Source organism: Salvelinus namaycush, chromosome 4, assembly GCF_016432855.1.
Source record: "Salvelinus namaycush isolate Seneca chromosome 4, SaNama_1.0, whole genome shotgun sequence".
Lineage (NCBI taxonomy): Eukaryota > Metazoa > Chordata > Actinopteri > Salmoniformes > Salmonidae > Salvelinus > Salvelinus namaycush.
Window position 1 is genome coordinate 45,625,107 of NC_052310.1, and position 14,504 is coordinate 45,639,610.

At 43.2% G+C, this 14,504-nt stretch overlaps 1 protein-coding gene across 1 annotated transcript in view; it reads right to left on the reverse strand.

Moving 5' to 3' along the window:
* Positions 1–14,504, reverse strand: part of LOC120045889 (VPS10 domain-containing receptor SorCS1-like) — a 91,509-nt gene that overhangs the window by 57,691 nt on the left and 19,314 nt on the right. Inside the window, exons 3-4 of the mRNA XM_038990818.1 lie at positions 4,796–4,863; positions 1,052–1,151 (exon numbers count right to left, since the gene is read on the reverse strand). Of these exons, the coding sequence (XP_038846746.1) occupies positions 1,052–1,151; positions 4,796–4,863 (168 nt within the window). The remainder of the gene's footprint in view (positions 1–1,051; positions 1,152–4,795; positions 4,864–14,504) is intronic.

Below are 14,504 nucleotides of genomic sequence, written 5' to 3' on the forward strand. Positions count from 1 at the left end.
TTGCAATTCCATATGTGGAAACATTGTTACTGCAACATGTTAACACTACCTGTTCACATGTGAGGAGAATAACACTATTTCACCACCACATGTGAATTTTCAATTCCACATGTGAAAATTAGATTTTCACATGTGTAGTTTTCCTACATGTGAAACTGCAAATTTGGTTTTCACATGTGATCGATTTTCACATGTACTTGCAATTCAACTTGTGAAACCGCAAATGTAAAATGTGCAACTGCAATTCACATGAGGTGAAAACATGTTTTTTTTCTCACGTGAAAAAGTTGTGTTAACATGTGAACTCTAAATTTAATACAGGTAGTGTCACATGTGAAATGTACACCTGGACTCAGGGGTAGATGTAACATAGTAAATGTAAATCCGGGACACTCAAAATAGCATGATATGTTACGTTTTGTATGCTATGTATTCATTTGTGGATGTCCATCATCCATTTTGTATCATATTTTACAATTACAATTCATATGATATGTTACAAAATTGCAAAACATATGATATGTTATGAATTCCAATGCTGTTAGCTAGGTGGCTAACATTAGCTAGGCTAACATTAGCTAGGGTATAGGGTTAGGGGTTAAGGTTAGGGTTAGGGTTAGGAGTTAGGTTAAAGGGTTAAGGTTAGGGGGAATGGTTAGCTAACATGCTAAGTAGTTGCAAAGTAGCTAAAAAGTAGTAAGTAGTTTCAAAGTTGATAATTAGCTAAAATGCTAAAGATGTCCGTGATGAGATTGGAACAGATTGTGTTGTTAGACATTTGCGTTATACTCCTACCCATCCACCCTGACCAACCACCATACTTTCATTTTTTTGCCTGAAGTAACCTTCTATCTTCTGTAACCTTACCATACAGTATGTAACATATGAATCTGATTTGAGTGTCCCGGATTTACATTTAGTATGCTATTTGAAAATATGCTTTCATATACGAAACTGCAAATTTGACATGTGTTTTTTTGTAAGGGTTAAGGACAGCAAACAGATATGGTTATGCTATGGTAAATGATAAGATACATGTACGAGGACATACCTTTCGTTTGTTATTCGGACTCACGTACAAGTAGCTTAGTATGGTTTTTGGTCCAACCTTTTCATTAAGTTTCTCATACGTGGTTCCATAGTCTGTTGACCTAGAATTCAATTATGGGATTAACAAAAATGTGTTATTCTACTGTTAATGGTGAGAATGAGAGCACGGAGCAATATCAATGATAAAACCTATGGCTATGCAGGCAAGCAGAAAATTAAAACAGGAAATAATACAACACAATTTGCCAGTTGAATAGAGAACTGTTTCATTATCAGAATAAACATGGATATATGCAGGGGAATTATATGATTTGTAGTCAAAGTAAAACATTCAGTATTCAAGTCTCCTAAAATGTTGACACCATAATGAACATTATAAATATAAACCCTGTATCTCAGTACCAACATTTAAAAAAACTAGATTGATAACTGTGGTGGAGTTGGATACAGTTACATAATCATATTAGAAAAATTAGATGTATGGAGTCATAAACCATTTACAGAAGCATCTATATTTCACATTTCCAATGTGCATTTTCTGGTTGTCAGAAATACTTCAAGTGTAATATGCTACATTCAGTAACATACAGTACTGTACTAGTTTGCAATATTTGAACAAAACATTCCAGTTGTACAGTCTCTGTTTCTTAGCTCTCTGCTTCCTAGTCTCTTATAAAAATCGAGTTTATTGGTTGCGTACATCAATTTGCAGATGTTATTGCAGTGAAATGCTTGTGTTTTCTATCAGGGCAGTAATATCTAGCAATACAAAACAATACACAAATAATCCAAAAACTAAAAAAATATACAGTACTTTTGTATAAATAGTGTACATATAAAGTGGGTAAAACAGTATGTACACATTTTTGAAGTGACCAGTGTTAAATTACTCTATAGAGCAGCAGTCTCTAAGGAACAGGGTAGAGTAGCGGATGGTAGCCGGCTAGTGACAGTGTCTAAGGTCCAGGGCAGAGTACCGGGCGGGGGCCGGCTAGTGATGACTGTTTAGCAGTCTGCTTTGGTGCACCTGTACTGTCTTCGTCTTTTAGATAGTAGCGGGGTGAATAGGCCGTGGCTCAGGTGGCTGAGGTCCTTCATGATCTTCTTGGCCTTCCTGTGACACCAGGTGCTGTAAATGTCCTGGAGGGCAGGCAGTGTGCCCCCGGTGATGCGTTTGGCTGACCGCATCACCCTATGGAGAGCCCTGCGTTTGCAGACTTTGCAGTTGCCAGCCCGACAGAATGCTCTCTATGGTGCATCCGTAAAAGTTAGTGAGGGTCTTAAGGGCCAAGTCAAATTTCTTCAGCCCAATGAGGTTGAAGAGGCGCTGTTGCGCCTTCACCTCGCTGTCAGCATGGAGGGACTATTTCAGGTCTTTAGTGATGTGCACGCTGAGGAAATTGAAGCTTTTGACCCACTCCATTGCGGCCCCATATCTGTGGATGGGGGCGTGCTTTCTCTGCTGTCTCCTGTTTTCAGTGATCAGCTCCTTCATTTTGTTGACATTGAGGGAGAGGTTATTTTCCAGGTACTACTCTGCCAGGGCTCTCACCTCCTCCCTGTAGGCTCTCTCGTTGTTGTTGATAATCAGGCCTACCACTGTTGTGTCGCCAGCAAACTTGATGATTGAGTTGGAGACAAGCGCGGCCATGCAGTCATGGGTGAACAAGGAGCACAGGAGGGGGCTGAGAAAGCACCCCTGTGGGGCCCAGTGTTGATGATCAGATTTGCGGAGGTGTTGTTGCCTACCTTCCCCACCTGGGATCGACCTCAGGAAGTGTAGGGCCAGTTTTACAGGGTGGAGTTCAGACCCAGGGCCCTGAGCTTAGTGATGAGCTTGGAGGGCACTATAGCATTGAAGGCTGAGCTGTAGTCAATGAACAGCACACTTTGCTTTCTTGGGTACAGAAACAATGGTGGCCATCTTGAAGCAAGTGGGGACAATATACTGGGATAGAGAGAGATTGAATATGTCTGTAAATACTCCAGCCAGCTGATGTGCACATGCTCTGTGGGTGCAGCTTGGGATACGTCCTGGGCTGGCAGCCTTGCGAGGGTTAACACGCTTAAATGTCTTACTCTCGTCGGACAAGCAGAATGAGAGCTAACAGTCCTCGTCAGCTGCGGTAGCCCACAGCGGCAGCCCGGTGCTGTTTTCCTTGAAGCGGGCAGTGAGGTGTCGATGTCTGCGACTTTACTGGCTTTCCCTTTATAATCATTGATTGTCTGGAGTCCCTGCCACATACATCTTGTGTCTAAGCCATTGAATTGCGACTCCACTTTGTCCTTGTACTGTCATTTTGCCTCTTTGATTGCCTCACGGAGGTCATAGCTGGTCTGCTTGTGTACGCCCATGTTCCCAGTCACCTTGATGTGGTTAGATGCAGTGGTTTGCGCTTTCAGTTTCGCGCAAATGCTGCCATCTATCCTTGGTTTTTGGTTTGGATAAGTTATCACAGTGGGAACAACATCCTCTATGTATTTCCTGATGAACCCAGTCTCTGAGTCAGTGTATACGTAAATACTATTCTCAGAGGCGAACCAGAACCTTTCCCAGTCTGCATTGTCAAAACAATCTTGAAGCGTAGATTATGATTGGTCAGACCAACAATTGACAGTCCTTACCATGGGTGATTCCTGCTTAGGTTTGGATCAGAATGGAGGTGGGATCTGATTTGCCGGAGAGAGGGCAGGGGAGGGCCTTGTAACCGCCCCAGAAGGGAGAGTGGCAACGATCCACAGTGTTCGATGCACGAGTATCACAGAAGATGTGTTGATAGAATTTTCCTCAGATTTCCTTTATTAAAGTCCCTAGCTACAATAAATGTATCCTCAGAATATGTGGTTTCCAGTTTGCACAAAGTCCAGTGTAGTTCCCTGAAAGCCATTGCCGTGTCGGCTTGGGGGGGAACATACACGGCAGTGATGATGAAGAAAGTTATCTCGGGAGTTTATGCAGTCATTTGATGGTGATCCAGATCGGGAGACCAAAAGGACTTTAGTTCCTGTATGTTTACACAAGTTGTTAATCATAAAACATACTCCTCCACCGTTCTTTTTCCCTGAAAGTTCTTTCTTCCTGTCTGCATGATGGACGGAGAAGCCAACTGACTGAATGGATGGGGACAATATATCAGGAGAGAGCCATGATTCCGTAAAACAGAGTATGTTCCAGTCCCTGATGTCTCTCTGAAAGGAGATCCTCGCCCTGAGCTCGTCGACTTTAATGTCCAGGGACTGAACGTTAGCGAGTAATATACTTGGAACCAGTGGATGGTAATGCATGCCGCCTGAGTCTGACTAGGGCCCCACTTCTTCTTCCTCTTACTCGTCAGCGTTTTGGTGCAGACCCCGGGATGAATGGAGCTGCCTTGGGCAGTTCAAACAAACAGCATCCATTTCAGGGAAGTCAAATTTCTGGTCGAAATACTGTTGGGTGGCCGCCGATTTAATATCCAAAGTTAGCTGTAGGTAATAATACAAGAGACGTTCTGAGCAAATAATGTAAGAAATAACAAAAAATAAAGTTGGCTAGGAGCTAGAAACAGAGCGACCGTGTCTGTCTTTATTTTGGCAGTTACCTATATAACCAACATTCAACATGAGAAGGGCCATTAGTTTTCCTAAAACTGTGATAGGCAATCATTCAGGCCCATGGTCACATGCTCAAGAAAGACTTGTGGCCCTAAACATGAACACCAAAGCCAGAGAGAAATCAACTGAGATGAATTTAACCCCTCCTTACCTCCATAGAGAGCTCTCTGTGACACTGCCAAGGCTGAAGTCAAAGTACTTAGTTAGCATTAGAATCACCTACAAAAGAGAACACAATTCCCATCTCAGCACGCATCTTTAGAAAATACAAGTAATATACAACCCTTTGATAATGTAACACTTCCATGCATCATATCATCTGACACTTTGGTGGGACTTGAAGTAATGAGTTGCATATTATGCAGTATTTCACAATTCTGGTAAATAAGCCTAAAATTCAAAATAAGGGGACAATTTCACTTTTGACTACCTCATTTTCAAACTTGCACCTGTTGCTATTTTATCATTGGAAGTGGTTTGAGCAGGATGGCCTTAGGAGGAGTGCATCATCAATTTTACAACAGCAGCCTTAATATGGACGCTTGTCAAACCTCCACACACATAAACTAATCCCAAACCAATTTATGAGGCCTTGTCAAGGCTTCATTTTGCATGAGAATGTTGCATCTTCTGTGTAAAGGTAAAGGTTGTGTCACGGATTCCCCCAGTACTTCTGCTCAATCGGTTCACCAGCTCCGGAGGTCTACGTCACCGGCCTTCTAGATGTCACTGAACTGGATCATCACCACAAACCCCGGACTGTCTTGTCTCATTACGCACACCTGGTTCCCATTCCCCCTGATTAGTATGTGTATATATGTGCCCTCTGTCCCCCATTGTCCTTGTCAATCATTGCTCCCATGTCTGTTGGTCTTGTGAGTACCTGCGCTTTGTTGTTTCGGGCTTTCATGCTACGTGTATTGTGCACTTGTTATTTTGTGTCTCGTCCCGTGTAGTGTTATTACGGGTCACATCCCATGTAATTATTAAAGGTTTAACCTCACTCTTTTGTTTGGGTTACATCCCTGTGTACTTTATATACGTGTTTGTTTTGGGCTTCGTCCACGTGCCTTTTTTTTTCATGACATGTATTTTTGGGTGGAGTAATAAAACCCCCTATTACTTATTCCTACGCCTGTCTCCGATCATTATACAATGTGACAGGTTGTGGTTTTATTTTAGGGCTCAGCGGGTTTCTTCCATGGGAAGCATCCCAGGTACAGCAAGGCTCTCCTCGTAAATATCATGGACATCTTTTTTGAGGAGATTGTAAAGAACACCATTGTTATATGGTGGTTATACAAGCTCATACTTAATAGGTATGTAGACAAATAAATTATTCTACATGTTAATGAATGGTGCTATGGACAGCTCTATTGTCTGTTTTAATTTGAAAGGAGAAACTTCTTTCCTACTCAGCGTTTGTTGGAACCTATATTGAAGTATTTGTATCACTTCATTAATATTACATACAGTCAATGTTAACAGATTGATTTTTCCCATTCCCTCAACTCTAAATACTTGAAGACAATGTGGAAAAATCACCATTTAATAAAAGTACACAACTGTCTCAATGGTTTACTGCATAAGAAACCATTGAAACCATTTCTTTTGTTTAAAGTTTGGCCTTTTAGTTGTGTCTCTTCATTATAACATGTATATATTGTGGTTGGCCAAAGTGTGGTGAGGAATAATCTGAGTATTTTAACACAGCAGTAAACCCACAGATTGGGAAATGCAAATGTATTCATCCCCCTTGGCGTATTTCCTGTTTTGTTGCATTACAACCTGTAACTTAAATAGATTTTTATTTGGACTCCATGTAATGGACATACAAAAAAAAGTCGAAATTGGTGAAGTGAAATTAAAAAGAGAACTTGTTTCTAAAAAATAGAAAACGGAAAAGTGGTGAGTGCATATGTATTCACTCCATTTGCAATGAAGCACCTAAATAAGATCTGGTGCAACCATTAACCTTCAGAAGTAACATAATTAGTTAAATAAAGTCCACCTACAGTTGAAGTCGGAAGTTTACATACACCTTAGACAAATACATTTAAACTCAGTTTTTCACAATTCCTGACATTTAATCCAAGCAAGAATTCCCTGTCTTAGGTCAGTTAGGATCACCACTTTATTTTAAGAATGTGAAATGTCAGAATAATAGTAGAGAATGATTTATTTCAGCTTTTATTTCTTTCATCACATTCCCAGTGGGTCAGAAGTTCACATACACTCAAGTAGTATTTGCTAGCATTGTCTTTAAATTGTTTAACCTGGGTCAAACGTTTTGGGTAGCATTCCACAAGCTTCCCACAATAAGTTGGGTGAATTTTGTCACATTCCTCCTGACAGAGCTGGTGTAACTGAGTCAGGTTTTTATGCCTCCTTGCTAGCACACGCTTTTTCAGTTCTGCCCCAAATTCTCTATAGGATTGAGGTTAGGGCTTGGGATGGCCACTCCAATACCTTGACTTTGTTGTCCTTAAGCCATTTTCCACAACTTTGGAAGTATGCTTGGGGTCATTGTCCATTTGGAAGACCTATTTGTGACCAAGCTTTAACTTCCTGACTGATTTCTTGAGATGTTGCTTCAACATATCCGCATAATTTCCCTTCCTCATGAAGCCATCTGTTTGGTGAAGTGCACCAGTCCCTCCTGCAGCAAAGCACCCCCACAACATGATGCTGCAACCCCAAGCTTCACAGTTGGTATGGTTTTCTTCAGCTTGCAAGCCTCCCCCTTTTCCTCCAAACATAACGATGGTGATGGCCAAACAGTTCTATTTTTGTTTCATCAGACCAGATAACATTTCTCCAAAAAGTAGGATCTTTGTCCCCATGTGCAGTTGCAAACCGTAGTCTGTTTTTTTTATGGAGGTTTTGGAGCAGTCGCTTCTTCCTTGCTGAGCGCCCTTTCAGGTTATGTCGATATAGGACTCGTTTAACTGTGGATATAGATACTTTTGTACCTGTTTCCTCCAGCATCTTCACAAGGTCCTTTGCTGTTGTTCTGGGATTGATTTGCACTTTTCGCACTAAAGTACGTTCATCTCTAGGAGACAGAACGCATCTCCATCCTGACCGGTATGATGGCTGCATGGTCCCATGGTGTTTATGCTTGCGTACTATTGTTTGTACAGATGAACGTGGTACCTTCAGGCGTTTGGAAATTGCTCCCAAGGATGAATCAGACTTGTGGAGGTCTACAATTTATTTTCTGAGGTCTTGGCTGATTGCTTTTGATTTTCCCATGATGTCAAGCAAAGAGGCACTGAGTTTGAAGGTAGGCCTTGAAATACATCCACAGGTACACCTCCAATAGGCTAATTGACATCATTAGAGTCAATCAGAAGCTTCTAAAGCCATGACATCATTTTGGGGAATTTTCCACGCTGTTTAAAGGCACAGTCAACTTAGTGTATGTAAACTTCTGACCCACTGGAATTGTGATACAGTGAAATAATCTGTCAGTAAACAATTTTGGGAAAAATTACTTGTGTCATGCACAAAGTAGATGTCCTAAACAACTTGCCAAAACGAAAATTTGTTAACAAGAAATTTGTGGAGTGGTTGAAAAATGAGTTTTAATGACTCCAACCTAAGTGTATTTTTTATCTTCCGACTTCAACTGTATGTGCAATCTAAGTCACATCATCTGTCTCATGATCTCAGTATATATACACCTGTTCTTTAATGCCCCAGAGTCCGCAGCACCACTAAGCAAGGGGCACTACCATGCAAGTGGCACCATGAAGACGAACGAGCTCTGCAAACAGGTCACGGACAAAGTTGTGGAGAAGTACAGATCAGGGTTGGTTTATAAAAAAATATCTGAAACTTTAAACATCCCACGGAGCGCCATTAAATCCATTTTTTTTTAAATGGGAAGAATATGGCACCACAACAAACAGCTTGCCTGTCGAAACGTTGGTAAATTAAATATTTTTGCATCTGAGCTCATAGAGTGTGCGGCTCTCCTTTATTTTTAAGACCACAACAAACCTGCCAGTAGAGGGCCGCCCACCAAAACTCACAGACCAGGCAAGGAGGGCATTAATCAGAAAGGCATCAAAGAGACCAAAGAAAACCCTGAAGGAGCTGCAAAGCTCCACAGCGGAGATGGGAGTATATGTCCATTGGACCATGTTAAACCGTACACTCCACACAGGTCGGCTTTACGGAAGAGTGGCCAGAAAAAAAGCCATTGCTTAATGAAAAAAAATAAGAATGTTGTCACGCCCTGACCATAGAGATCTGTTTATTCTCTATGTTGGTTGAGGCGTGATAGTGACTAGGGTGGGTCATCTAGGTGATTAATGGTTTTTGTTGGCCTGGTATGCTTCCCAATCAGAGACAGCTGTTTATCGTTGTCTCTGATTGGGGATCATATTTAGGTAGCCATTTTCCCCCATTGTGTTTGTGGGATCTTGTCTACAGATAGTTGCCTGTGTGCACACCAGTAGCGTCACGTTTCGTTTGTGCTTTTGTTGTTTTGTTTGGTGAGTTTCTGTTTATTAAAAGATGTGGAACTCTACGCAAGCTGCGCCCTGGTCCGATTACTATGACGAACGTGACACATGTTTGGTGTTCGCCAAAAGGCATGTGGGAGACTCCCCAAACATATGGAAGAAGGTACTCTGGTCAGATGAGACTAAAATTTATATTTTTGGCCATCTGTCACGCCCTGACCTTAGAGATCCTTTTTATGTCTCTATTTTGGTTGGTCATGGCGTGAGTTTACATACACCTGGGCATTCTATGTTTTTGTTCTATGTTGTCTATTTCTATGTGTTTGGCTGGGTGTGGTTCTCAATCAGAGGCAGCTGTCTATCGTTGTCTCTGATTGAGAACCATACTTAGGTAGCCTTTTCCCACCTGTGTTTTGTGGGTAGTTGTTTTCTGTTTTGTGTGTATACCTGACAGAACTGTTGTGTTTTGTTCCATTTTTGTTTTTTGTTTCAGTGTTCAGGTTATATTAAACATCATGAACATGTACCACGCTGCGCTTTGGTCTCCTCCTTCTTCCTCAGACGAACATCGTTACACCATCAAGGAAAACGCTATGTCTGGTGCAAACCCAACACCTTTCATCACCCCGAGAACATCATCACAGTGAAGCATGGTGGTGGCGCTAAATACAGGGCAATTCTTGAGGGAAACCTGTTTCAGTCTTCCAGAGATTTGAGACTGGGATGGAGGTTCACCTTCCAGCAGGACAATGACCCTAAGCATACTGATAAAGCAACACTCGAGTGATTTAAGGGGAAACATTTAAATGTATTGGAATGGCCTAATCAAAGCCCAGACCTCAATCCAATTGAGAACCTGTGGTATGACTTAAAGATTGCTGTACACCAGCGGAACCCATCCAACTTGAAGGAGCTGGAGCAGTTTTGCCTTGAAGAATTGGCAAAAATCCCTGTGGCTAGATATGCCAAGCCTTTGAGACATACCCCAAGATAATTGCAGCTGTAATTTCTGCAAAAGGAGGCTCTACAAAGTATTGACTTTGGGGGGGGGGGGGGGGGGTAGCATTATCTATGCTCAAGTTTTCATTTTTTTTGTCTTTGTCTTATTTCTTGTTTGTTTCAAAATAAAAAGATTTTGCTTCTTCAAAGTGGTAGGCATGTTGTGTAAATCAAATGATACAAACCCCCCAAAAATCAATTTTAATTCCAGGTTGAAAGGCAACAAAATAGGAAAAATGCCAAGGTGGGTGAATACTTTCGCAAGCCGTTGTAGAGATGAATGGTCTACCAATTACATGACCTTTTATAGCTTCCAAAAGTCCCAATCTGCTGGACATTGGCATACACAATAAAATGAACCGGAGCAGTTTGGAAAGTAGAGCCAATTACTTCCTGTCTTCTGGATGGTCATTAACTTTAACTAATCTATTTACTTGGAGAAGATCCAGTGGAAGACTCAAATCATTTGCATCCTCTCAAGTGCCAGCTGGAAAAGTGTTAGGCAAGTGTTGAAAGTGCAAGGTGAAGCTCTCTTATTGTTGTAAGTATTTAATGTGCCAGGCATCAATATACAGTGATTCTTAATTTTGTAGATTTGTCTGTGTTAAACAGGGGGTTGGGGCTGGGTACTTACTTGCTATCTAACTGTAGCTATAAAGATCCTGTGTGAATCTCAACCCTGTGTGAATACATTGGTATGAATTTGATCATTCTTGAGGCATGAAAGGGGTGTTATGGTGATTTAAAAGAGCTTAGTTTGAGAAGATTACTACAGTAGAATGAAGGCGCTGTATTAAGAGGGATGGAGGAATGTGGGATAGAGGGTGGAGGGGGGCACCCTATTAGTGAAGGATGAGGAGCCCCTGAAAGAGACATTTAAGGGCTAGACAGACTACAAATGAAGATTCATTCCCAGACTCAGCGACTCCCTGATCCAGCCTTATCAGCTTCAGGAATTAAGTTACCTCATCAATAAAACTGTCAACATATTTACCCGCTGCAATTAAATAGATAGATGATTCCATAAAATCAATTGTTATCCAAGTTACTGATCAGAATATCAATCATATAGGGTGGTTTTCTATCTTTACCCTATAAATGGAAAAGCACTAACACATTACCATTTTTGGCTTTTAAGAGTTTCTCAATCTATTTCCACTACTACAACACTAATGATGCTGTTGAAAAATAACAAGCCAGCTCCCTAACGGTAACCCTTATTGTACAGATGTGAATTGTTATACTTTTTAAGTTCTTATTAGCAATGGAATAGAGACACCCACATTCTTAAAAAACTTTAAGTACATTATGGCAAATTAATATGAGATTCAAATTAGAATTTGCAGTCTAACACAATGAGTCTAAGAATTGTGACAGATTCACTGCGAGCGGAGCCAGTGTTTACTTTCAAACAGATGTTTCTGATGGTTCATAATGATATTATCATCAAAAGCTATGCATTTTGAAAGTAGAGGCTTTCATATGATCAACTTATCATCCATCTATATGTTAAAATCGGACTAATTACCTATCTTTTACTGGATGGACGTCTTTTTATAAGAATATACACTGAATAAAATGCATAAACTATCATTCTTTACACAACCTATACCTTTCTGTTTCAAGCTTTGTCTGTTGGTACAAACACAAGCTCAGAGCTCTCAACCATACAACCTCAACCTGTATTATTGGCTTTATTTTGTCTACCACATCAATTTATATCTCTTTATTCACACAGACAGTGTTTTTTGAAGTCAGAGCTATTTGGTCTCCTATGGATAACATGTCAACTGGATCATGAATTATTAAGTGACTTCACGGTAGAATATTGCAAAGATAAATGAGTAATGTCCTCACACAACTCACTCTCATAACCGTGAAGATTCCGAAGCATCCCACACCATGAGAGCTTAAGGTAGGATTGCTCGACAACAACAGAATACTCCAGATCACTGAAATGTATGCCTCCTCCAGCCATGTTAGTATCTTCTGACTTCCAATACTGTCAACAGAGTTTTATCTTGAACAAAAGGATGTCTGAATATCTGTAAATATAGTGGGTGCAATAGTGGTAGTGGTAGTAGTTCCGCAACAATCAAATGTATATAGGGAACATATCAGAGTGATAGCAGTTCTTAAAATCTTTTAATGGATGAATATTTAACCATGTCTATTTGTAATCACAGCCAGTTTGGAAGCCTTTGTTTAGGCCTCTAGAAGTGCAAGTGATATAAAACACCTATTATTCATCAATAAGCAAATTCCTACAGCCAGCCTGCTTGCTGTAATCACTTGTAATTACAGTACAATACTGTAGATTTTTTTTTCTTACAGTTCAATAGTACATTTTACTGTATTGCACTGTGTTTCATTGCTCTGGCATCAAGATACCGTGAATATCTCAGTATTGTTGTCACGCCCTGACCTTAGTTATCTTTGTTTTCTTTATTATTTTGGTTAGGTCAGGGTGTGACATGGGGGATGTATGTGTTTTCTCTTGTCTAGGGGTTTTGTATGTTTATGGGGTGTTTTTTGTCTATGTGTAAGTTGCCTGTGTCTGCACTTATTGATTATATAGCGTTACGTTCGTTTCTTATTTTGATAGTGTGTTTAGTGTTCTTCGTTTCGGTAAATAAATAAGAAGAATGTATTTATATCACGCTGCGCCTTGGTCCTCCTCTCTTCCACCATACGACGAACGTGACAGAATAACCCACCACAACCGGACCAAGCAGCGTGAAAGGAAGGAACAGCGCTTTGTGGAGAAATGGACTTGGGAGGAAATATTAGACGGCAAGGGACCATGGGAACAGCCGGGTGAATATCGCCGCCCCAAGGCAGAGCTGGAGGCAGCGAAAGCCGAGAGGCGGCATTATGAGGAGCTAGCTCGGCAGCATGGATGGAAGCCTGAGAGGCAGCCCCAAAAATGTATTGGGGGGGGCACACGGGAAGTGTGCCGAGTTCAGGTAGGAGACCTGCGCCAACTTCCCGTGCTTACCGTGAGGAGTCGAGGATGGAACCAGAGCCAGTCGGGGTGGAATTGGAGGTGAGCAAGGGGAGTGAAGCAGAGACTGTGAAGGAATTAATGGGGAAATTGGAGGAGAGTGAAATGAGGGAGTTGCTGTGTTGGTGCATGAGGCACGACATCCGCCCGACGGAGCGTGTCCGAGATTTGATGTTACCTGAGTCAGCTCTCCATACTCGTCCTGAGGTGCGTGCTAACCGTCTGGTAATGACAGTGCCAGTCCCACGCACCAGGCCTCCTGTGCGCCTCCCTAGTCCTGCACCTCCTGTGGCAGCCCCACGTACTAGCTCTCCTGTGGCAGCCCCACGCACCAGCTCTCCTGTGGCAGCCCCTCGCACCAGTCCTCCGGTGCCGGCGCCACGAACCAGGCCTCCAGTTCCAGCACCCCGCACTCGCCTTGAGGTACATGTCCCCAGCCCAGTACCACCAGTGCCAACACCACACACCAGGCTTCCTGTGCGTCTCCAGAGCCCTGTAAGCCCTGTTTCTCCTCCCCGCACTCTCCCTGAGGTGCGTGTCCTCAGCCCGGTACCACCAGTGCCGGTACCACGCACCAGGCATCCAGTGCGTCTCCAGGGTCCAGTACTCCCTGTCCCTGCTCCTCGCACTCGCCTTGAGGTGCGTGTCCCCAGCCCGGTACCACCAGTTCCGGCACCACGCACCAGGCTTATAGTGCGCCTCGGCAGTCCAGTATGCCCTGTTCCTGCTCCCCGCACTAGCCTTGAGGTGCGTGTTCCCAGCTCGGTACCACCAGTTCCGGCACCACGCACCAGGCCTACTGTGCGCCTCCAGGGTCCAGTATGAGCTGTCCTTCAGTCCGGAGCTGCCCGTCAGTCCGGAGCTGCCCGTCAGTCCTGAGCTACCCCTCAGTCCTGAGCTGTCCCTCAGTCCGGAGCTGCCCTTCAGTCCAGAGCTGCCTTTCAGTCCTGAGTTACCCTTCAGTCCGGAGCTGCCTTTCAGTCCGGAGCTACCCCTCAGTCCGGAGCTGCCTTTCAGTCCAGAGCTGCCTTTCAGTCCGGAGCTGCCTGTCAGTCCGGAGCTGCCCTTCAGTCCGGAGCTACCCCTCAGTCCGGAGCTACCCCTCAGTCCGGAGCTGCCCCTCAGTCCAGATCTGCCCCTCAGTCCTGAGCTGCCCCTAAGCCCGGAGCTGCCCGTCAGTCCGGAGCTGCCCGTCAGTCCGGAGCTGCCCGTCAGTCCTGAGCTGCCCCTCAGTCCTGAGCTGCCCCTCAGTCCTGAGCTGCCCCTCAGTCCTGAGCTGCCCCTCAGTCCGGAGCTACCACTCAGTCCGGAGCTGCCTCTCCGTCCAGTGGCGCCCTCTACGATGGTCTTCAGTCAGGGACTCGCTGCAAGGGTCCCCGCTCCAG